Source organism: Somniosus microcephalus, chromosome 19, assembly GCF_052327205.1.
Source record: "Somniosus microcephalus isolate GS21.2 chromosome 19, FLI_Smic_1.0, whole genome shotgun sequence".
In the NCBI taxonomy this organism is placed as follows: domain Eukaryota; kingdom Metazoa; phylum Chordata; class Chondrichthyes; order Squaliformes; family Somniosidae; genus Somniosus; species Somniosus microcephalus.
The window spans coordinates 29107140-29131924 of record NC_141005.1 but is presented as its reverse complement, the minus strand read 5'-3'; the positions used below and the strand labels follow the sequence as shown (position 1 = coordinate 29131924).

The 24785-nt window shown below is 44.2% G+C and overlaps 1 protein-coding gene across 5 annotated transcripts in view; it reads right to left on the bottom strand.

The window, feature by feature from the left end:
* Positions 1-24785, bottom strand: part of ttc28 (tetratricopeptide repeat domain 28) — an 859201-nt gene that overhangs the window by 362352 nt on the left and 472064 nt on the right. For all 5 annotated transcript variants that reach the window (XM_085961472.1, XM_085961475.1, XM_085961474.1 and 2 more), the window contains 2 exons: positions 3716-3863; positions 1933-2205 (listed from right to left, as the gene is read on the bottom strand). In XM_085961472.1, coding sequence (XP_085817598.1) covers positions 1933-2205; positions 3716-3863 — 421 coding nt within the window. The remainder of the gene's footprint in view (positions 1-1932; positions 2206-3715; positions 3864-24785) is intronic.

The following is a 24785-nucleotide window of genomic DNA, read 5'->3' as shown; positions in this document are numbered from 1 at the left end:
CAGCTCTGGGAAGTACCACGAACTCAAACCGCAGAATTCTGAGAGAGACAGAGCCCTGATACAAAATATTGTTACAGGCATTTCAAATCTATAAAAGGGAACTGTATAAATAAATGTAATCATTTTCTTGTGAATTTAGTAAATTTTTGAAATTTACAAATCTTATTTTCACAGATGGCAGTCACATGGATTTTCAAAAATATATTGGAAGTGATTTAATTCTTGCCCCTTCTACTTTCTTTTTATTGGCAGATTTTGCTGACTGCTCGTGCTTGATTCATTGCTTTCATTATGTCCATAGTAGTTCCTCACTGGCAGCTCTGGACTTCGACCTGCTTTCTTTATATTTGATTTATATTGTTGTTGCTGTTTTATGAATACAAAATTTAGACCAGTCAAGTGCATGTGCGACACAGAAATCTTTTCAGTTACACCGTGTTATATCGTAATGGGCAAAATGCGAGCAATACACAAAATACTTATATAATATAGATATAGGTAGATATTGGATACATAGCAGAGAATTACTGACTGGAATTGAATTAAGGAGTTCAGACGATTTATATTCAGAAGTCCTCTGGTAACTGCCTGTGACAACATTCTAAATGAGTTCTTGAAGATTTCTCTGTTCAGTATTGCTAGCGAAATTGGAAACATGTTCTAAAAGAACTGGTTACAATTTCACAAGAAGCATCAAACAAAGGAAATTTTCACAAATGCATCTGCAATATTGCTAGAGAGAGCAGCCAGAAGAAATTTTAAGAATGGATCGCTGGGAGTGAGTTACAGGCTGGAATCCAGTCAAGGAGCTTTTGGAGGTTCACATATAGAATAATGGCATCTAGGAGCTCAACGGGAATTGTAGCCTTCAACCCACATCCCAGCATTTCATTGCATGCACATGACATCAATGCACTGCGCTGTGCTGCCAACTGTATAATTTATTTTAATTTTTGCAGTACTATTCTATCATTGAGTGAAAGGTATGGACTGGCTACAAGATGAATAATATTTTTTTCCCTCTGGGACTCCATTGTTTAACCTCTGTCTCCATTTAAGGAATTATCAATATGGCCACCGAAGTGTTGAAACATTTGATTGGGGGGGGGGGGGGGGTGCGAAGGACATGGTTTTAGCTATGGAATTTGAACAACTTCTGTTCTGTGGAATTAAAGGCTACACAAGTGGTATAAAAAATAAACATTCTGAATAAATGCACCTAAACACCCCACCCCCAATAAAGATAATTCGCAGTAACATTGCCAGTATCCACATGCAACCATGAGTTTCATTTAGACACAAGTTACCTAATGGTAAATATCCACATCCCAGTATTTCATTGCACTGCGCATTACAGCAGTTTGTCTGCAATTCTATGCCAGGGCAGCCATGCAAAATTGGAGTCAGATTTTAACATTTTTCATTTTGAAAAAAGGAACAAATGCTCAGTCACTGCGGGTGACTGAACTGCAAAGTCAATCAAACTGGGTCTGTTCTTGTGTCACCTTTTCCAAATTCTAATTAAGGGGGCTGCTGTGCTGTTGTAAACCTGTGTCACATTACAGCTGCTTCGAGACATGACAGGATGCACCTGCTGATGCAACACACTGCCTCCCAACCCCCCAAAGAATCCCCAAACCTAACACGTGTAAGTGGATGAAGTGATCACTAAAACTACAATTTCCAATATTTGCTGGCAGTTCCACATCTGCAGGCAAAACATTTTTCCTTTAATTTTTATTTTGACCTCAATCTTCAACAAAAAATCATTTTATAGCTTTCTATCTAAATTTAATAAATAATAACCCAAACTTCTTCAAAATGTCTGGATTTATTTTCTTTGGTGCTGTTAAATTAAGTTTGTAGTCTTACAGCATTCAAACTTTTTAGAAACTACAATCAATTTATAAGTAAGATAATTGCAGCGTTTACCTAAAGTCTTGGCTACATCGAAGTCCTGCTGCATATAGCCAATACTCTTCTCTGTATTCCCTAATGCCCAGTAAGCACTGCTTAGGGCTGAGAACACTGACCCACGAAGTTTCAAGCTGCATGTTCCAATTTTCAAGGCTGCCTCCAGAACAACTACAGAGGCACCGTGGTGTCCTGCGGTCAGCAGCTCCTGGCCAATGACAGACACGACCACAAAGGGGCTTTTGTCCAGCTTCATTTTCTGTAGCTTCTGATAGGTCGGTTCCAGGGATTCTAGGAGACAAATCATACATTACAATCAATGAGTTTTATTTAAACAAAGCAAAAACTGATGAATTACGTCAGCGTGATATTTAACTGGTACCACTAAATCATGGTTACCTCCCATATCATGAAAGTTACAGATTGGTGCTCACTGCCAAATGGAAGGTTAAAAAAAAATTGTTAAAAAAAAACATGCTATGAAGCCAGGAGGTGCAGGGTGGAAGTCTGATTGAAGCGATTCAAGCATGGAGCTGCAAGAAAGATAGCCACGGATTTGGTCAGCAACAACATGTTCAAGGACTTTGGAGAGAAAAGGAAGGTTGGAGATGGGGTGACAGCTTGTAACGATAGAGGGGCTGAAGGTGGGTTTTTGAGGCGAGGGTAATGGTGCTTGTTTGTAATGAGGCGACAGTAACTGTGGAGAGGGAATCATTTATGTCAGCTAGCATGGGGGCCAGGAAGGAAAGTTGGGCGGGTTAGCAGATGTGGGGATGTGGTCAAGAGAACAAGAGGCGGGTCTCATGGACAAGTTGAGCTCCATGTGATAAGGGGAAATAGGAGTGAAACTAGAGAATGACACGGGATCAGAGCTAGAAAAAAAAGGGTGGAAACTGGCGGCTGTCTGGCTTGGTGGGCAATGGGAAGCAGCAGAACAGATCATCTCAATCTTGGTAACAAAGAAGGTGAGGGCGGCGGGAACAGGGAAGAGAGGTTTAAAGAGACGATTGGTAGTGGAGAAAGGAAATTGGGGGCCATCTTTGCACTACAGGAAGATCCTGGAGAAGTGCACAGTTCTGGCAGAGGAGAGTGCGGCCTGATGAGGAGAAACCATCATTGCTCACAGGCAATAAGTTGCTACGTTGTAAAACAAGTCCCTCGCCAATACAGAAATAAATTGCATGGATGCTGCCTTGTACATAAGCTGTTCTAGTTTATCAGACAAGCGTTATAAGAAAATTAAACTTTCTCTTTCGGCAAACATGAATGCGAAGGCAGGCGTACATGAATGGTTCACCAAACTGGATGTGTATCAATGGTTCACTAATGCAGGTATGCATCCATGGTTTACCAAGCCAAATGTATATGGATAGTTTACCAAGCAGATGTCTGTCTATGGCTCGCCAAGTTGGGTGCATATCCACGATTTGGCAAAGCAGGTGTCGATGTGTAGTCCATCAAGGGGGTGGATATCCATGGTTCAGCGTGACAAGTGTATTTCTGTGGTTCACTGTGTCGAAGAATGCTTTAGTACCAGAGGCCCTGGAATCTTTAGATGGCGTGGCTCGCGTTTATCATTTTATTCAATGTAGTTAACCTTACTTCACATTAAAAATGACAATCACAGGAGCAAGAACAAGAGCTGCAGAGAGTGGAACTGAAATTCAAATCGAAGGTCCTATATAAGTGTGTATGTGGGGGGTGGGGGGATTTGACTGCACTGGAATAGCCAAATGCAACCTTTCCTATTGTCTCATCAGTGATCTAATAGTTATTTGAACAGCATTTTGCATGACCTTACCTCGAAGTGGAGACTTCATGGCAGCTTCCACCATCCCGACCAGCAGCTGCAAGCTTTTGGGATCTTGGGCCAGCCCAGACGCAAATGCAGCCAGCGCATCTGCATGGCGGCCGAGATACTGGAGAGCAACACCCTGTCGGAAGTATGCCTGCAAAGAAGGACAGAGACAACGTAAGTGGCAGTTTTTCCCCTGTATTTTGTTCCTGAGGCTCTATGTATAAAACTATTCTCAGCGAGATTAAGACATCATTTATCAGTTAATAATGAACAGATGTGGGCTCACGTGTATTCCGCCAAGGGTCATATTTTCAGGAAGCTCACGCCTCATTTCCCCTCCCCCCCGCCCCCCCCCCCCCCATAAGCATATTTCATTTTTATTTCCCCCTGCCATTTTGTCTGAGTTACCGAGTTTGTCTTTTTTTTATAATCTTGGCCTATATCATATACCATTCCTGGACTGTGATGGAACAGGGATTGTAGTAATCCTTTGGAACCGGTAAATGAAAGGTAACAGCACAATCATTGGTATTCACAGAATCGTCATCCGCCAGACCCTGGGATGGCTCAGTTTCCAGAAAATACACAAGCAGGCACCATAGTCGATGTACAGTATTGAATTCATATATATATTTTAAAAGAGTAAATTAATTTACAAAGGCCGTGATTTTGCCTGTGCTCAGCGGACGGGATGGGTGGCGGGTCAGCTGTGAAATTTTAAATGATTGACAGCGGGTTTTGAAGAGCTAGATCATATTCTCTTCAAGCTTCTATTTTCCTGTTAAATCAAGTTCAATTCTTCACATCTGTGTATGACTTGGTGCCATAATTCCAGGAATCATCGCTGTCACTTTTCGCTAAACCATCTGCAATACATCATGTCCCTTTGAAGGCAATGATTAAAAACGTACTCAATACTCCAAATTTGCTCCACACAAGGGTAGAGTACTGTAATTTGTTTCAACTTGGGCCACGCATTCCTCTCCTCTGTTTTCTTTATACCCATTTTTGATAGAATTTAACTCTGACTAAACAGCAGTTCAGTGCCAATATCCCAGAGGGGGATTTCACGAAACTCGATTTCATTTGCAATTTGCAGGGATGGAAAACCAACCAATCATGGCACGCCTATAATAATGCTCCTTTCACACTTCTCAAGTGGCGAGATGGCCACCGCACCTGTATAACGGACACAAACCTGGGTGACCCAGCTGTGAGGCACGCAACATTTAAGCATAACGGCGCCGCCAAAATGGCAAGGCACAGCAGTGACAAGAGTTTCAATTTTGAGAATCTACCTCTCTTTTCAATAAGCTGTCCAACTTTCCGAGGCACTTTTATTATTCGTTAGTACATTCTGCCCAATGTGAGATTTCAGATGTTTGGAAGGAAGGAAAGAAATAGGAAAGGGGGCAATAGAAGGGATCTGATTTTGTGTTTGGGCAGATTTTGGGCAGCAGGCAAGGTTAAGAGGAAAATAAATGGATTGTTTTTCAAATTGTGAAGAGATTTGATAGGGTGAATCGGGAAAGACTATTTCCTCAGATTGGGGCGTCTGTGATGAGGAGCCATCAGCTTACATTCTCATTGAGAGTGAGAAAGATTAGCAGAGATTTCTTTATATGGAACGTTGTTGGAGCGTGGAATGCTTTGCGACAGGAGCAGTTGAGGACAAGGCCACTGCATCATTGATACTGGGCTATGAGCAAAGGGCAGGGCAAAGGGGTTAGTTTTGGATTGCTCGAGCAAAAAACCGGCACAGGCACACTGGATCAAATCACCTCCTTCTGTACTGTAAGGGAGGAGAAAGAAAAAGGGGAAAGGGGAAAAAGAGAAAGGGGGGAAAAATTCAGTTGTTTGCGCCTCCCGTTAGCGCCTTAAGAGGGCGCTAATGGGGCGCAAAGCAACTCGCGCCCGGGCGCGGCGATGTTTGCGCCGCTCGCGAAATTAACTAGCCATTTTGCGGCGGCGCTAAACTCTACCGCCACGATCTCCTGCGCCCGCAGATTGTGACATCAGTCGCGTGCGCAACGCCCCGGACCGGATATTGAGTGGCGCCCCCTGCCTTACCGCCTGCCGCTAGCAACGAGAGGTTGAGGGGAGCTTTATGCTGTCAGAAAGGGACTAGGGGAACGCTATTTAAAGGCGACCGCTTCCTGCCTTTTTTGGTCAGTGACATTTTTGCACCACGCAGTCGGAGAGAGAGAGAGAGAGAGAGAGAGAGACTTCTGGAGAGATTCAACGCTGTGTGAAGGAGTTTTGAGTACTGAGCAGCACTTTGCAAGTTTATTTTGATTTGCCCTTCCTTGCTTCGCCAGCGCTCTGAGGTAGCGCCTCGCTCCTCGGCCTTTGCGCCTTAAGACAGGTGTAAAGCGCCTGATTTAGCGCTCCAATCACCTCCAGGGGCGATAAAAGCGAAGTTTGCTGTCGGAGGCGATAATTAGCGCCAGGCGCTAAACTTTGCGCACGGCCGATAATGGCGCCCCAAACGGGGTGATACTGAATTTTCCCCCCAAAGAATGGAAGGAGAGAAAGAAGGGAAGGAGAAAGAGGAAGTAGGGAAGGAAAGAGAGGGACATGGAAGGGAAGGCAGAATGATTAACATGTACAGAACAGAAGCTAGTGGCAAAGAAAGACAGACTTCCGTTTATATTGATTGAGGGATAAATATTGGCCAGGACACCGGGGATAACTCCCCTGCTCTTCTTCGAAATAGTGCGATGGGATTTTTTACGTCCACCTGAGGGGGCAGACGGAGCCTCGGTTTAACACCTCATCTGAAAGACGGCACCTCCGACAGTGCAGCACTCCCTCAGCACTGCACTGGAGTGTCAACCTCGCTTTATGTGCTCAAGAAGAGAAAGAGAAAGACACAAGAGACTGAGGAGACACCAGAGAGAGATGAAGGAGAGAGACACAGACAAATACAGAAAAGAGAAGAGACAGGCTGATGGGAAGGTAAGAAACAGAAGGAAGAAGCAGAGATAAGGAGACAGACTAAAGGAACAGAGTGGAAAGAGACACAACAAAAGTAGGAGAGAGAGTTGGAAGGGAATGAGCAGAGAGAGATACAGACAGAAGGGAGAGCATAGAGATACAGCAGGGAATGAGGTAAAACACACAGAGGAAGGTGCAGAGAGACACACACACACAGAAGAGATGGAGTTGAGAGAACAGAAGGGAAGCAGGTGAGAAAGTGATAAAAAACAGAAAGTGAGAGATACACAGAGAGGTGAGGAGAAAGATGCAGAAGGGAAGGAGAAGAAAGGAATACAGCAGGGAAGAAACTTATTAATATCTGTATCCTCAGTTACAGGGATGTGAGAGGTTGAGATTATTTTTTGATGGAGTTGGTTGTAAAAAGTTTCCAGAATTATTGTTTATGTTTTATTGTCAAAGTATAACGTGTTGTGTGAGCAGGCCACAAGGAAAACACAGGCTTCAGGATTTTGCTCCAACAAAATTAAGCATGCCATCTCTGGCACTGTTGGCAACAGCTTCATATAGGCTGAAAACTTGCAGTGACTGATCAATAATTACACTCGTATCCTCCGCTACTAGATACTCCTTCATCTTTTACACATTTGATAGTTCCTGCTCTAGCATGCATCACCTTACATTTATCTACATTAGAATGCATCAGCTATTCCTGACCCCATACTACGTACATACTACATACTATTTACAGCACAGAAACAGGCCATTCGGCCCAACTGGTCCAAATCTTTTGAATGCTGTTCAACTTCCTTACATTTGTTACCTGGCCATATAACTTTGTAACATCAAATTTTATGATATCATTACAAAAAAGTACTCTCTCCTCCATATCCATTATGAATAGTATAAGCAGCTGGAGACAGAGAACAGGGTTGTAAGGATCTCCACTTCTCGAGAGGTTTTTTCCTCAATTATCACCGCCTTTTGCATCTTACGCTCAAGCTAATTTTAAATCCAGCGGCTAATCTCTCATTAATTCCATCAGCCTCGATCTTCTTTAAAAGTCTCACACGTGGAACATCATTAAATGCTTTCTGAAAATCAAAATAAATTACATTCTTTAGATGGATAGACTCCCAATTCACTCATTTCCTCATCAATGAATCTAAAATAAACAGGTTAATGTTTGCCTTAAAATAATGCTGCCAAAAAAGTTCCCCTATTTGCTTCTAGATCCAAGCTGACTACTTCTTATATCTTTGGTGCTTGTGAGATGAGCATGACAACGTGGACCACTTTCCATACCTTGGGAGCCTACTGTCAACAAGGGCAGACGTCGACGACAAAGTCCAACACCGCCTTCAGTGTGCCAGTACAACCTTCGATCGCCTGAGGAAGAGAGTGTTTGAAGACCAGGACCTCAAACCCGGCACTAAGCTCATGGTCTACAGGGCAGCAGTGATACCCGCCCTGCTGTATGCCTCAGAGACATGGACCATGTACAGCAGGCACCTCAAAGCACTGGAGAGGTACCACCAACACTGCCTCCGCAAGATCCTGCAAATCCATTGGCAGGATAGGCGCACCAACGTCAGTGTTCTTGCTCAAGCCAACATCCCCAGCATCAAAGCTCTGACCACGCTCAATCAGCTCCGATGGATGGGTCACATTGTCCGCATGCCCGATACGAGACTCCCAAAACAAGCACTCTACTCGGAGCTTCGGCACAGCAGAGCGCCCCAGGTGGGCAGAGGAAACGCTTCAAGGACACCCTCAAAGCCTCCTTGAAAAAGTGTAACATCCCCACCGACACCTGGGAATCCCTGGCCCAAGACCCCACAAAGTGGAGGAGAAGCATCCGGGAAGGCGCCGAACACCTCGAGTCTCTTCGCCGGGAGCAAGCGGAAGCCAAGCGCAGGCAGCGCAAGGAGTGCATGTCAACCCAAGCACCCCACCCACCCACCCCTTCAACCACTGTCTGCCCCACCTGTGACAGAGACTGTAGGTCCCGCATTGGACTAATCAGTCACCTGCGAACTCATTTTTAATGTGGAAGCAAGTCATCCTCGGTTCCGAGGGACTGCCTAAGAAGACGACGACGACAGCATATAATACTGGGCTGTTAAGCATTTTTCTCACTACAGATGTTGGGATTAAATTGTCCTTGATTTCCAGGCTAATGTCCTTTTCTTTTTTTTTTTTTTTTTGAACAGCTTGCTATCATTCAGATGATACGTTAAACCAAACCCCAATCTGCCTGTTCTGGCAAGTGGAAGTTAAAGATTCTGTTCATACAAGAGCAGGGAGTTTTCCCAGTGTTCTGGTCAACAAGACCAACATGATCTGTCAACCAACAAGAGCAAAAACAGATTAATTAGTTATTCACCTCGCTATTATTTCTGGATCCTGCTGTGGATACCACATTTACATGCATAATAGTCTCTGCACGTCAAAATAATTAATTATGTGAAACACTTGGAGACATTTTGAAGAGAGGTGACAAGGGACTGTGTAAAATCTAAGACTTTATTCTCCAGTCTTCAAATGTAGCTGCTCTTTTTGTCAATTTGTGAAAAATATTAACTAAGGCCTTGCTTATTTATTTTTTGAAGACCCTGGAGGATACACATGCTATATGCAAACTGCCTAGATGATTGCATAAATCTGATTTAAAACCAGAAAAGGACCACCAGAGGTTGTATTCCCTTCTGTTAGACTCAGCTCTTCAACTAATTCCATTCAGACCCTCTTATACAGGCTGTTTCTACTCTGGGCTGATTCAAGAGGCAGTCAGACGTTGCGAAGGGGAGACTGCATGTTTCTATCAAGGAAGTTAGATGAGCTGAATTTGCACTTATCTTTGTGATCCTGAAAAAGAGAGGAGGCCCTTTAACACACCAGTCAAAACCATCTCCTGGCAGGCTGACCACAGAACACCAGTGACTTCTTCAATAAAGATGTCTTAAAACTGGACTGTCCTCATCCTTCTCAACGAGAATAGCATAGTGTCAGTGTGGCTCAGACGGAGTCAAGAGACTAGAAAACAATCTAGGCTGACAATTCTATGCAGTACTGAGGGAGTGCTGCACTGTTGGAAGTGGTGCCTTTTGGATGAGACGTTTAACAGAGGCCCCATCTTCCCTCTCAGATGGATGTAAAAGATCCTGTGGCACAATTCGAAGAGGAGCAGGGGAGTTCTCCCACTGTCCAGGCCAATATTTACCCTTCAACCTACACCAAAAATAGATGATCTGGTCATTTATTTCATTGCTGTTTGTGAAAGCTTGCTGTGTGAAAATTAGCTGCCGCGTTCCGTACAGTACATCAGTGACGACACTTTAAAAGTACTTAATTGATTGTAAAGCATTTTGGGATGTTGCGAGGTCGTGAAAGGCGCTATATAAATGCAAGTTCTTTCTTTTCTTTCTTTTTAAGTACAAGGGGAAGTGAAAACCAGAAAAAAATTAAGCTTCCTATTGGGCCATCTGAACATCATTTCAAACAAGATATTTGGGTGTAGAATAGAATCTCAGCGTCTCTTCAGGAGTACAATTCTAGCATAAATGTCTGCGTTAGATGACAATGAATGCTGGCCTCTATAACAATGTCAAACAATGTTATCTGGCCAGTGCAGCCTAAAACTGAACATTCAGCACTAATACCATGCTGCTAATGAACTAATCAGGCAGTAAGTACTACTAGTGAAAGTGAGAAGATAAGCATACCATTACCATCAACTTTAATTATTATCACTCTAATGCAACATTTTTGTTCCCGTCTTAGTGTTTACATTGTGTATTCCTCATTTAATACACATTCCTCTAAAGTATATAAATTACTTTTCGATGAGAAAGTAAACTGTTCATTCATTTGTAAACAAGTTTATTCATGTAAATATTATAATTATATAAGGGATAAACCTTTTGTAAATCCTAGGAGTATCATTTACTGCTTTATCTGAATAGATTACTGTTGCCTGGTGAAAAAGCACAAATATGAAAATTGCAAATATGCAAAGTTTTTACCAGCTCAATCTGAGCAAATAGTTATTAATTGAAGAGGCCCACATTGCAGGACTGAGGCTGAACATATTGAGAGAGAAGATAAGCCAAAATCAAGTTGGAGCCTCACTTTAACGTCTCATCCAAAAAACAGCAACTCTGACAGTGCAGCACTCCCTCAGCACTGCACTGGAGTGTCAGTCTAAATTTTTGTGCTCAAGTCCCTGGAGTGGGACTTGAACCCACAACCTTCTGACTCAGAGGCAAGGGTGCTACCAACTGAGCCACAGCTGACAGAAGACCGAGAGGTATGGGGAGAACAGAGAGACAAGGGGAGAGAGAGAGACAGACAAGGGGAGAGAGGAGGGGGGGAGAGAGAGAGAGACAGACAGACAAGGGGAGAGAGAGAGACAGACCAGGGGGGAGAGAGACAGACAAGGGGGAAGAGACAGACGGACAAGGGGAGAGAGAGAGAGAGACAGACGGACAAGGGGAGAGAGAGAGACAGACAGACAAGGGGAGAGAGAGAGACAGACAGACAAGGGGAGAGAGACAGACAAGGGGGAAGAGACAGACGGACAAGGGGAGAGAGAGAGAGAGACAGACCAGGGGGGAGAGAGACAGACAAGGGGAGAGGGGAGGGGGAGAGAGAGAGACAGACTGGGGGGGGGAAGAGAGACAGACAAGGGGAGAGAGAGAGACAGACCGACCAGGGGGGAGAGAGACAGACAAGGGGGAAGAGACAGACGGACAAGGGGAGAGAGAGAGAGAGAGAGAGAGACAGACGGACAAGGGGAGAGAGAGAGACAGACAGACAAGGGGAGAGAGAGAGAGAGAGACAGACCAGGGGGGAGAGAGACAGACAAGGGGGAAGAGACAGACGGACAAGGGGAGGGAGAGAGAGAGAGAGAGAGAGACAGACCAGGGGGGAGAGAGACAGACAAGGGGGAAGAGACAGACGGACAAGGGGAGAGAGAGAGAGAGAGACAGACGGACAAGGGGAGAGAGAGAGACAGACCAAGGGGGAGAGAGACAGACAAGGGGGAAGAGACAGACGGACAAGGGGAGAGAGAGAGACAGACAGACAAGGGGAGAGAGAGAGACAGACCGGGGGGAGAGAGACAGACAAGGGGGAGAGACAGACGGACAAGGGGAGGGAGAGAGAGAGAGAGAGAGAGAGAGACAGACAAGGGGAGAGAGAGAGAGACAAGGGGAGAGAGACTGGGGGAGAGAGAGAGAGAGAGGGAGAGACAAGGGGAGAGAGAGAAGCGAAGTTTGTGAGGCCGACTAGGAGAAAGGCTCAGTGGCATTTTAAGATATTGAGACTAAATCCAAAATTTGTCAGCTGATGGGCTGAGCGGTGGTGCAGAGAAATAGGTTCAGCTTTTGTATCAATTCACCGTTCTCGGCCATGCAGCATGGAACAGGAAGCAGTGAGCAGGTCCACTCTCCACCACAGGGAATCAAAGAAAACAAAATCAGAATAGGAGCCATGTTTTATATGTACCAATTACAAAGCTGCATTGGCGCAGAGCTGAGGGCCAGGTGTTTATCTGCCCTGCACATGGTATAGGGTGACCTAAAGAGGGAAAAGGGAAAAAATAAGTTTAAATGGTAATTCTGAAAAATACTCTGGAATACCAGGTAAGATTGTCTCCTATTGTTGGCTTACTGGGAAGAGAAAGATATGTGGCTCTTACAGTAATAGGTTATTTCAAAGTCTTTAATAACTCAGCAGTAATGGATATGTAGGAGTACAGTACAGCAACTTGCAAAGGAAGACAGGCAGCTTGATTGAACGCCTACAGCATCAGGAACAGTGCTTCAATCAATTCAATCCTTAATTATAACAACTTAAGAGTACTTAATTATTAATTCAGGCTAACAGTCCTGATTGTATTTTAAATTAAACATTGTAGTTATGATTTTTTTTAAAAAGCTTTCTTTCACGGTCTGTGGGAGAGTTAAGTATTCTTAAAATCCTGGGAGCTTTGAAACCTTTAAACAATCCCCTCTTCCTCCTCAGTAAGACACTCCATTACTGCAAATCACTGGTCACTATTTTCAAGGATGTTTTTCATCAAATAGGAACAGCATAAAACTGTAAAGTATGAAAACGAAGGAAAGGCCTCGATTTTAACTCCCCCCCTTCCCACCTGCCGGAAATCAGGCAAGGGCAGTTAAAATGGAGCAGGGGATTTACCCGGGGATGGAGGAAAGGGTGGAGATAGGGGTTTAAGGAGATGGTTGGTAGTGGGGAAAAGAAGACAGGGGTTATAATTTCTCTCTTGGAGCACAGCAGTTTTGGTAGAGGACAGTGAGGCCTTCTGGCCCTTGATGTGGTCCAACCAAATCTGGTGTGGAGATGCCAAATCTGATGCTGAATGGTTAAACTAGTTCTGTGCCAGACTTGCTTAATTCTGCAGCCCTTGAATTTAAGGGAGCAAAGATGGACGTCATAGCGGGGGGATTGTCAGGATAAGGGAGAGTAAAGGTTTTACAAGACTCCAGGGCATCAAAAGTGGAGGGGAGCAAATTCAGTATTGGGGGAAATTGAGGGCCAAAGGCTACTGTGCTGAGAGCTTGAAAGTGCGGTTATGTGACTTTGGGGAGAGCTGTAAGGGGTCGAGGCTGTAGGTGGTGTGCGATATAAGGAAGTAGCTAGAAATGGCCTTGTCTGTGATCTCTACCATGGGAGTACAGAGACCATGGGAGATGGCAAGGTCGAAGGGTTGAGACTGAATATGTGTAGTAGAGTTGGAGGGAGAGGTTTTGGGAGAGGAGAGCATAATAACATACAAATTAAATAAGAGATCGTTTAAGTTATAACAAAGTAAGAAATATGCAGCAATATATGCATACACAAGTAAGTTTTCTTGGAGAAATATCAATGTTGCCACCCCATCAGAACAAAACTGGATCTCAACTTCCAGTGCATGAAATGACTACAAAACCTGATTAAACAGGCAATTCTCCATATATGTTGTAATCTTTTCTAATTGTAGTACTGTGACTTGTACATTGGTGCCATTGCTAATACAAATTTTATCGTAATTCTATCAAAACACACAGAATAAGCATCACTATTGTTCGGTCTAATGTTTTTGTTCATCTTTCCTACTACGGATGTTAAACTAACCGATCTACAATTTCTAGGTTTGTGTTTCACTCACATTTTGAATACAGTACTAGGGGTAACAGTCGCTATGCTCCAGTTCAAGTACAGTTTCTGCCTAAAAATATTAACCAGACCATTCCTTATTTCATCTTTTAATACCCAACATAATACAGTAACTGTATGCAAACTGCCTATAGGATACCATCGCATCTTTTTTCAAAACCTAAAATAATCTCAGAGATAAGCTGATGTAAAGAGATCTCTTAAGTTTTACTGATCTGTCTGAAATGTGCAGTCGGCTGTTCGTTACTGATCAATGCCAGACACAATGAAGCAGGGGTTGCGGGGGAGGGAACTTAGTGGATCATTGCTCACTTTCAAGCCCCATCTGGCTAATTTTGTTAGAATCACACATAACTTAAGGATACTCTTTAATTTAGGTATTACTGGTAACAGTCTTTTTAGTGTCCTCAGTTGAATTCGCCCTTGGCCACCTTCAATGGAGACCAGAGCTTTTTTTTATCATAATTGGTATTACATACAGAAAAAACAAGGTGCCCTGACTATCATCATAAAAGCATTTATAGTGTTGCATAAAGTCTGCTATTAATTACCATACAACATGCAGCCAATTCTATTTGTGTCAGAACTGCCAAGACAACAACAGTCATTTTGAAGGTCAGAGGAAAGGATCTCCCCGCTTCGTGCTGAACCTTGGGGTTCCTCATTATACAAGATATGGTATTTACATAGACAATCCTGTAAAAATAACGCAATTAATGCAATATAAATCAAAACAGGAAAATTCTGAAGTATTTATTAGAGTGAACATTTCACTTTGTAACCCAAGTTGAAGCGACCTGTCATGTAATGGTGTTATGTTGCCGCTGTAACCATCTAGAGTAAGAGACGAAGGCCCAGAAAGTCGTCTCGGGCGGTGGTTCAAAAAAGAACGGTATCAGATCATCCGCCCATTATACGCAGCCCCTGATATTCAATTCCACTGCAGTCAATGGAACGGATTATCAGGTGCTGCGCAAAACAGGCGGCCAATCCGATACCGGCTGTCCTGTGCCACCGCCCAAGACAAATTTCTAGCCCCAAAAATCCTGGCGTTGTCTCCAATTTGTTTCTTGAATTTTTATTAATTGTTTCAATGTTTTTTTTTAATCCATTCATGGGATGTGGGCGTCACTGGCAAGGCCAGCATTCATTGCCCATCCTTGATTGCCCTCGAGAAGGTGGTGGTGAGCCGCCTTCTTGAACCGCTGCAGTCCGTGTGGTGAAGGTCGAATGTGGGGTGAGTGAAAATTGCATCAGACCCACCTCAACTTACTCAATTCAGTTGGACATGGATCACATTCCACAAAGAGAGTTTTGGAATCTTCTACTCTACAATAAATGTGAACGCCAATAAGCAACCGAGTCAAGTGTTCTCTTGTACTAACAGTGACTTAGTAATGTCACAGCATGCGATCGAAGTTCAATGGACCAGGGTCAGATCAGTACCACTGATCATTACTGTGGTTTACTTCTCAATTTAACACAGAGGAATCCGCACAATTAGCACTCCTGCCAGGTGATGCATTCTGTACAGAACAACCGACATGTGTCATAACAGCTCCAACTTTCTCTCCTTTCTTTATACGTAATATTTAATTGTTCACGTGGATGGAATTTGTTCTCTCACTCCAGTAAAAGATGCGACAGTCTACTTTGAATTATTGCATAAAGCACAAAGTTCCCCATGCAACGGAGTAAGCATCCCAGCCTGCTGCCTTGACATCAATCCAGTACAAGAAGCCCTTATCGCTTTATACTGCCTAATCATAGACTGAATTACTTAAGCAAACCTCTGTTACTTTTCCCTCAAGGTGCTTTTGATCTTTGGAGCTGGGTATAACACGTTGGATATTTTAGTCCCCATGCGATATTGACATCAGCGGACATCATCTGCACCAGAGACTCCATAGACAATGATACCTGCCAGAATCTGTGCCCTCTTAGCCAGAGGCATCACCCTGATATGTAGAGGCACACAGGTACACAGATATAGGGACAAAGACACACAAAGAAACACAGGGACAAAGACAAACACCTCTGCCTGCCCCCCACCCCCACAGAACACTATAGATAATAAACTTCAAAAGGCACCAAAATGCTGAAACCTGCTTACTATAAACACTAAATTACTTGACAGCACGGTGCCCAGAGACTCATTAAATATACTGAAGACTCAGCCACTCTTACTGCTGAGACTATCATATCCAGTCTATTTTTAGTTCCACCACAGAACGGAGTCGATTTTTTTTCTTTCATGCCATCACGAGCTAGCCCTCACAAATTCACAAGATCTTTAAATATGAAAATCCACTTATCTCCGGCCAAAGCACTTGAATATAGCTAAACCAATATTCAAGCACATTAATGACATTTTTCGGAACAGTTTCTAATTAAATGGAATATAGCTGTAATTAATACTCAACAATGTTTCTCATTACAGCTTTCAGGGTCCTTTATAAGTAAACCAGCCATGAAGCGAATGATATAAACAAAACCCAATGTGACACTAAAAATTCATGTACATGAATATTTAATTCCCTTCTTTATTGGGTAATCCTGATTATGAACCTATTGTTAATGAAGTTTATTATAAACCATTCATTAAAATGAAGGGACTATATGTGCTCGCACTGAACCACACAGGATTTGGTGGCAGAAAACATTATTTAATGTTGATTAGACTTCACACAAATCTGTACTATTAAAGAACGGCAATGATGAATAATCATTACTGCCTTTTCTAAAAGAGTAAACAATCAATTTCTGAACGACTTCTCGAGACAGAGTAATTAGATTTTTGCTTCTTAAATTTGAGCTGGAATTTGCACATTATGCACAGCACACAGATATATGAAATGTTTTTCCTCAATTTTTTTTAATTTATTCAAAACTCCACTAAGGATATCGTAAAAAAAAAAAAAAAAAATTCTTTTTTTAAGAAGGTGCTTCTGATACGTCAGTGCAATTTACAAGAAGCACTCTGCATACTATACCAACCTCAATCTTTGAAGGCTTTTTATTTATTTCTGCTCTCCTCTCTGAAGGCTTGGACTCATGCTGGGGTACAGTCCATAGACACCAGTAGCCTCAGTACCACATACAAGTAGCGATTTCTTATATCTATTTATGAGTTTAGGCTGTGTGTGTGTGTTAAGAGGCGATTTGATCACAGGGGCCCCAAATGTTGACCTTGTGGCAAAACCACTAAGTGACTTACATAATTGTCTGTAACCAATGTTATTACCTTTCAAGTTGGCTCTGGTTAAACAGAGCTACATCGACAGCATCGCGATCTGACGCGATGACGTCATCACGTGGGTCACGTGACGTCCCCTTCGGCGGGAAACGTGATGACGTCATGACATCAGAGGTAGAGGGCGGGGCCAGCCAGTCCTCGTGTGGATTGAAAGAGAAAAGACCTGTTTTGAGCTTCTCCTGTAGTTTCTTGTTTTGTAAAGTTCTTAGACAATAAATTCAGTTTGTTAACTTCCAGAAAGTTATAGATTCTTTGTTAGGAGTACAGAGACTCCTACATTGGTGACCCCGTTTCCTCGCGATCGTTTTTCGCGGTGAACGCCGAACACAGGCCAGTGATGGAGGCCAATGCAGTGGCCTTGAAGCTCCCCCAATTCTGAGAACAACAGGCAGCCTCTTGGTTTGTGCAAGCCGAGGCGCAATTTGAGCTCCGCAACATCGTTCAGGATCAGACCAGATATCTCCACGTGGTCTCCGCCCTCGAGAGCTCGACGGCGTCGAGAATCATCAGCCTACTGGAGAGTCCTCCGACTGCTGACAAGTATGTCACCATCAAGACACGATTGCTGCAGGTATTTGGTCTCACCAAAGCGACCATGTTAGCACACCCTCTGCCGGGAGCCACCATCGCTCTCACGACGGACACGTCGGACTATGCGGTGGGGGCTGTCCAGGAGCAGTGGGTCGATGGCGCGTGGCAACCCCTGGCCTTTTTTAGCCGCCAGCTACAACGGCATGAACGCCGGTACAGTACTTTCGACCGAGAGCTGTTGGCTTTGTTTTTGGCCATCCGCCATTTCCGTTTCCTCCTCGAAGGACGACGCTTCATCGCGTTTGTCGACCACAAGCCATTGCTGTTCGCAATGGCCAAGTCTGCGGAACCATGGTCGGCTCGGCAGCAGACGTACATATCGGAGTTCACCACCGACATCCGACATGTGGCCGGTAAGGACAACGTCGTCGCTGATTGCCTATCCCGCGCCGCCGTCCAGGCCGCCCAATTGGGCATTGACTACGCACAGATGGCGGTTGACCAAGCGGACGACCCGGAGACCCAGGGTTTTCGTTCGGTTCCAAACAGCCTCCAGCCGAGGGATGTGCCTTTCCATTCCGCAGGTACCACTCTGCTCTGCGACGTTTCGCTGGGTGCACCCCGTCCGATCGTCCCGTCTAAATGGCGTCGTACGATTTTCGATGCCTTACACGGCCTATCGCACCCTGGGGTGCGGGCATCGCAAAAACTGCTGGTCTCCAAATTCGTATGGAGGGGAATACGCAAGGACGTCAGGGACTGGGCGAACACTTGTGTTGTTTGCCAACGGTCCAAGGTGCAGCGCCATGTCAGAGCCCCGCTCGCCACCTTCGAGGTCCCGGAACGGCGATTTGACCATATTCACATCGACTTAGTGGGACCACTCCCACCTTCCCGGGGCTTTACGTACCTTTTGACGATGGTGGATCGCACCACGAGGTGGCCGGAGGCAGTTCCCCTGACGCCTACCACATCTGTGGACGTTGCTCGAGCTTTCGTTTCGTCCTGGGTAGCCCGTTTTGGTGTCCCTGCGGACATTTCGTCAGATCAGGGGCCGCAATTTTCATCCGAACTGTGGAACGAGGTGATTTCCATGTTGGGCGTTAAACTCCACCGCACTACGGCCTATCACCCACAGGCGAACGGCTTGTGCGAGCGGTTCCACCACTCCTTGAAGGCGTCGCTCAGGGCCAGCCTGCTGGATGCATCCTGGGTCGACAAACTACCGTGGGTGATGTTAGGACTCCGCACGGCGCCGAAGGAAGATCTCCAGTCGGCGGCGGCGGAGATGGTTTACGGGCAACCGCTTCGAGTCCCAGGTGAATTCCTGCCATTACCTACGCAACCATGGTCCGCGGCCACACAAAGGGAGACCCTCCGGGATGCGGCCCGCTGTTTCCGTCCAGTTCCGACCTCACGGCATGGTTTGCTTTCGTCCAACGTCCCGGGGGAGTTGTCGAAAGCCAAGTTCGTGTTTGTGCGCCAGGACGGCCATCGTACCCCGCTCGCACCGCCGTATGCCAGACCCTTCAAGGTTTTGCAGGCAGGGGACAAGAGTTTCGTGATTGACGTCGGGGGCAAACCAGATCACATCTCTGTCGATCGCCTCAAGCGTGCGCACCTGGACCTCGAACGACCGATCGAGCTGGCGCAGCCTCCGCGTCGCGGCCAGCCGCTACCACACCTGACACCGCCGTACCGCCTACCAGTTCGCCGCCTGCTCAGCGTTTTCCCCTCCAGGAATTTCGGAGTCGGTCCAACAGACTTGTCCGACCTCCTCAGCGATTGACTCTTTTCGTTAAAGACAATTCTGGGGGGGCGTATGTGGCAAAACCACTAAGTGACTTACATAATTGTCTGTAACCAATGTTATTACCTTTCAAGTTGGCTCTGGTTAAACAGAGCTACATCGACAGCATCGCGATCTGACGCGATGACGTCATCACGTGGGTCACGTGACGTCCCCTTCGGCGGGAAACGTCATGACGTCAGAGGTAGAGGGCGGGACCAGCCAGTCCTCGTGTGGATTGAAAGAGAAAAGACCTGTTTTGAGCTTCTGGGGGGGCGTATGTGGCCCCCCCAAATTGTTTTGTAAATTTCTTAGACAATAAATTCAGTTTGTTAACTTCCAGTAAGTTATAGATTCTTTGTTAGGAGTACAGAGACTCCTACAACCTCATCCAGTGACCACATAGGCACAAACTTTCCAGGAGAGATCATTGGACACCTACCAGGACAGGGCCTGGCTGAGTTCACCCTTGCCTAAGGCAGACCCACTGAGACCAGTTGCAGGGTGTCCATTATCACCCTGTCTGGGATTAGGTAACTTGTCATACACCACGCATCAACCCTCGAATCTTGTCTGCACAGCTCAATACTACATTGCATCATGCATTTAGCCACTGTGCCAGAAAATTAACTATAAATAACAATTTTTTCTATAATGGTGTCTCTTCCATTTTGTTTCCTGACGCTGTTGTCAGATGACCAACATACAAAGATACCCAGGTCGGGAATTTCCTGGGGGTTCGGCCACTGTAACTTCGGCAGGAAGTCTGTTTACGCACTTGTGTGTCAAGAGGCTATTTGCAGAGTGCAATGCGCCCCAGGAAATTCCCGGCCCTACTTTTCTCTGAAAGTTGCTATGAGATCCGTTTAAAAAGTGATACATTTCTGGTGACTGAGAATGGTAATAAATTGTATTACAAGGTCACCATTATTTTTGGAAAGATACTTATAAGAAACGATGCAATACTTAATAAAATGGCTGCTTATAACCTGTTCAGCGCCAATCTTCATAAGCCCATCAACCACCAATTAAAAAGATTCAAATGTTAAGTGATAAATTTGCATCTCTTTGATGGTCAGAATTCTGCACTGCTACAGTATTTCTACAGTGGATCTCAGAAACATTCGAAGAAAACAAAAATACAAATGCACGAACACTTAAATGCAAGGTAGCCCTATATGTTTTTCCTTACTACAGTACTATAGACACAGGCTAGAATGCTCCCCTTTCCAAAATGTTAAAATTACTGTACAGCCAGTGAACGCACAGCCACGCACAAAGGTATCTCTAATTTTAATTACTCGAGGGTGTCAATACAATAATTGGGCTGTATAATTATAATGTGAAACTGTGATCAGTGGAGCAGAGTTACATTGAGATAACACGGTAATACAGAATCTTGAAAGAATGCCAAGACACAGAATGGTACGTTGTGCACTAGCACCGATGATTGGCCACACTGATCTTTGCTAGTGCTGTGTAGAGTGGAGGGTTTGGAGTCTCCCTACGGGGGAAAAAAACAAATGGACAGTCACTCTGCCCACCCACCACTCTCCGCCTGCCCATGCTGCTGTCCTGCAACTTAGGGTGAAAGCATCAATAACATGAGAGCAGGTCATCTGCGCATGTACTATATAAAGTGGACAGATCTAGAATAGAAAAATTAAGAAAGGAAGACAGGGAAAACTGAGGTACAAAAAAAAAATTGTATAAATTACAATACCCTGTCCATGCAATAAGCCCGCCAAGTCTGAAATGGAGGGGACTTACTGCATTATTGATGGGGTTCATTGTAAGACTGAGCAAGTGATGACTGGTTAATATTTAATCGTCACAAAATACAAAAACATCTGAAAAAAAAGTAAAATGTTGCAAAATAAATATTGCTTCTTTTAAAAATAACACTTCACAGACAATCTATTTGCAATCCTCGCCATATGGAGAATGAATGCAGTGATGAGAATGACGTGTTAAAATAACACTGCTCCTTCTATGGTCTCACAGTTTTAATAGCTTTACTATTGATATCACACTCTAGAGAGAGAGCACAAAGGAAGGTAAACTGACACTTGAGTCAAACCCATGGCAAGCTGTTTCAATCCCGCCAGTCTCATTGGGAATTTGGCTCTGCCCAATATTAAGTACCAGGTTGGCTCAGATGCTAGCACTCTCGCCTCAGAGTCAGAAGGTTGCAGTTTTAAGTTCCCATTCAACACATAATTTAGGCTGACACCTCAGTGCTGTGCAGAGAGAGTTCTCCATTTCTGTAATGGGCTTCCTTTCAAATGAAGCATTAAACCAAGGTCCCCAAATGCCTGTTCCAGTGGTTCAAGTGAATGTAAAAGGTCTTATGGCAGTATTCGAAGAGAAGCAGGGAGTTTGATTTTTTTTCCATTTACCAACACCAGCAGAATAAAAATGCCAGATTGACTGGTAATTCACCTCATCTGCAGTTTCCGGGACTCGCCACATACTGTAAGGAGAATGGCAGTAGCAAAAAGGATATGTAAATCACCCTAAAATACATAACTTCCCAAATCTCTATTGTAAGGCTAGGACTAAGGAAATGTGACAAAACTAACCACCCTGCATAAAGATAAGCAAAGCCATTTACAGGATTGATGGTACCAAAAAAGGGATAGTATGAAAAATAAATCCTGGTACATCACTTGCACTGTGTTCCAGGTTTTAAGTCTTCAAATGATCTGTATCATGTCGGAAGGCTGCAGTTTCACCCTAGAACATCCTTGTGCATCAAATAAATAGTTAAGGTCCATCTATATTATTGGTATAAAAGAGATATTGTGCTATTTCAATTTCCTATGATAGGTCCCACAGATTTTTGTTTTGACATTTCCTGTAAGATTTAATCCAAATATAGGTGGTCTGGACCTCCATAGGAATTTACCACAGAATCACCAATTTACCAGAGCCAGGGAGAAAATAAATTTTAAATAAATGCGAGTGGGAAGAAAGAATAGAAAACATGTCTATAACCTGCTTGGCACAAAGTTAATCCAGCAGGTCAAGATTTCACTCACTGCATTACCACCATCAGGGTCATACAACAAACCAATTCAGTCTAAAAGCTTTTTGCAGTCCTTACATTAAATACAGGATGGAGTACAATCAAATGATCTAATTATGAGAGCCATTTCCCCATGTGTAAAAGGCCAATCATTTACTCGTGATTAAGTCATGAATGAATTATATATGCTTTTCATGCAGATGGTGCACGCCAGTCAATAGGGCTTTTAAAGGCTTTTTTTTCCTTTAAGCGTTCATTTTTATTAATGGTGACGGGCTAACAATACAAATTACAAAGTCTGCACATGCAGGTTATGATGGGATTTATCTGACTGGTATAATCATTTTAAAAATCATTTTAATAACCCAAATAATCTTGTGATATACAATACATTAGAACAGACAAAACAAAATAAAAATGTTACTTATTACTAAACAGGTACAGATGCCAGAATTAAATCAGGAACAAATCGAGCAAGTGTAAATACAGGAATCCCTCCCCAATCGCGGGGGATACGTCCCTGAAAACCCCCGTGGTTAGTAAAAACCGCGGTTGGCAAATTCAGTATAAACACAGTAAAAAAGCATATAAATAGCATAAAAGTCATGTTTTTTTACCTTATTCTTACATTAAAAACCGCGGATACGCAAATTTCACCGCCGCGGTTGACAAAAATTGTCGCAGAGCGGAAATCGTGTATACATGGAATCCGCATATGGCAAAACCGCAGTTGGGGCGGGATTCCTGTACTGTATCAGACTTGTGATTCCAATTCGGAACTTAGCATCCACAGCATAGCCTCAATCTTCACAAATATCCTCAACTCACTGTGCCACACCTTCATATTGATTTAGGTTTTGAAGCAACAACAATTTTGCACTTACATGCTGCCTTTAACAAAGCAAGAGTTCCAAGGCGCTTTACAGGAAGGGATCGGACATCAGGCAGGCAACAGCTGGGAGAAAAGTTGCAGGAGTGACTGCAGCATGGTGAAGTAAAGGCCCAAGACCGCACAAAGTGGAGGAGAAGCATCCGGGAAGGCGCCGAAAACCGAGTCTCTTCGCTGGGAGCAAGCGGAAGCCAAGCGCAGGCAGCGCAAGCAGTGCATGTCATCCCAAGCACCCCACCCACCCGCCCCTTCAACCACTGTCTGGCCCACCTGTGACAGAGACTGTAGGTCCCCCCATTGGACTCATCAGTCACCTGAGAACTCATTTTTAATGTGGAAGCAAGTCATCCTCGGTTCCGAGGGACTGCCTAAGAAGAAGAGAAGAAATAAATAGGTTTGAGGGGCTTTTATGGCTGAAGGCTCTGCAACTCATTCCCAGTCAACAGGCAACTCCAGGTAAAAAGAGAGCACAAATATTCCACTGTTACAAATCACAACCTACTCATTCCTACTGTATACAGTTCCAATTCATCAAGCTCATTCACTGCCATCACATCGAATTTTAAACAGGCCAAACACCTTCCCCTTCCGCTCAGTGTCGTAAGCAAACAATTATTTCACAATTATCCTTTCTATCCCCATAAAAGAGGCAATTTGGTGCAAGGTGCAACACAGGCCAGGTTTTGTTTCTGGAACCAGAAACAACCTGCTCCAAAACATCCACGACCGAGCGCCCATATCAGACTCTGCAGCAGAGTCTCCGTCTGCGATAGTCAAAGCTCTTTTCCATGTGCTTTCTTTTCATCTTAAAAATTAAACTGGTGGCTTCAGACACAATTGTGCCATTGCGTTCCAGGGATTACAGACCTTTGTGTATAAATGTAGTGAAGTGTCTTTGCTAGACACACTGCTGAGTTGCCCCATTGAATTGTGCAGCAGGCTCGAAGCAAGCTGGCTAGCCTTAGCCCGCGCTCTCAAAAGCAAGTTTTCTGTGGTCTAAAGAAAATCTACAAGGAGAGGAAAATACAGGAGGAAGTGCCTTGTAAGGGAATAATACATAAAAATATGCAGTGACAACATAGGAACCTTTATAATATTTTATTAATAATGAACATATGTACAAAGGATTTCATATTGGAACACAACACAATGCTTTCCAAAATAAAAATTGTAAAAAAAGATAGAAAAGTTTGAAGCTGATTGTAAATATACCAAAACCAACTCCCTTCGAATGAAATCTATTAAAAAGGTGAAAATGAATAATAGGGGCAGCCTGGCGCAGCAGCAATTCCCTGAACACGGCAAGAGTCCTCGTGGGGAGGAAGAGGAGGAGGAGGAGGAGTGCTAAACAGAGTGCAGCTGGTGCCCCCGAAGAAGAGGACAAAAGGAGGGCAAGTAACACAGGGGTGTTCTCAAGCACTACCTAGTGTCTAGAGGGAACAAGTGCTCTTGCTCAGGGCA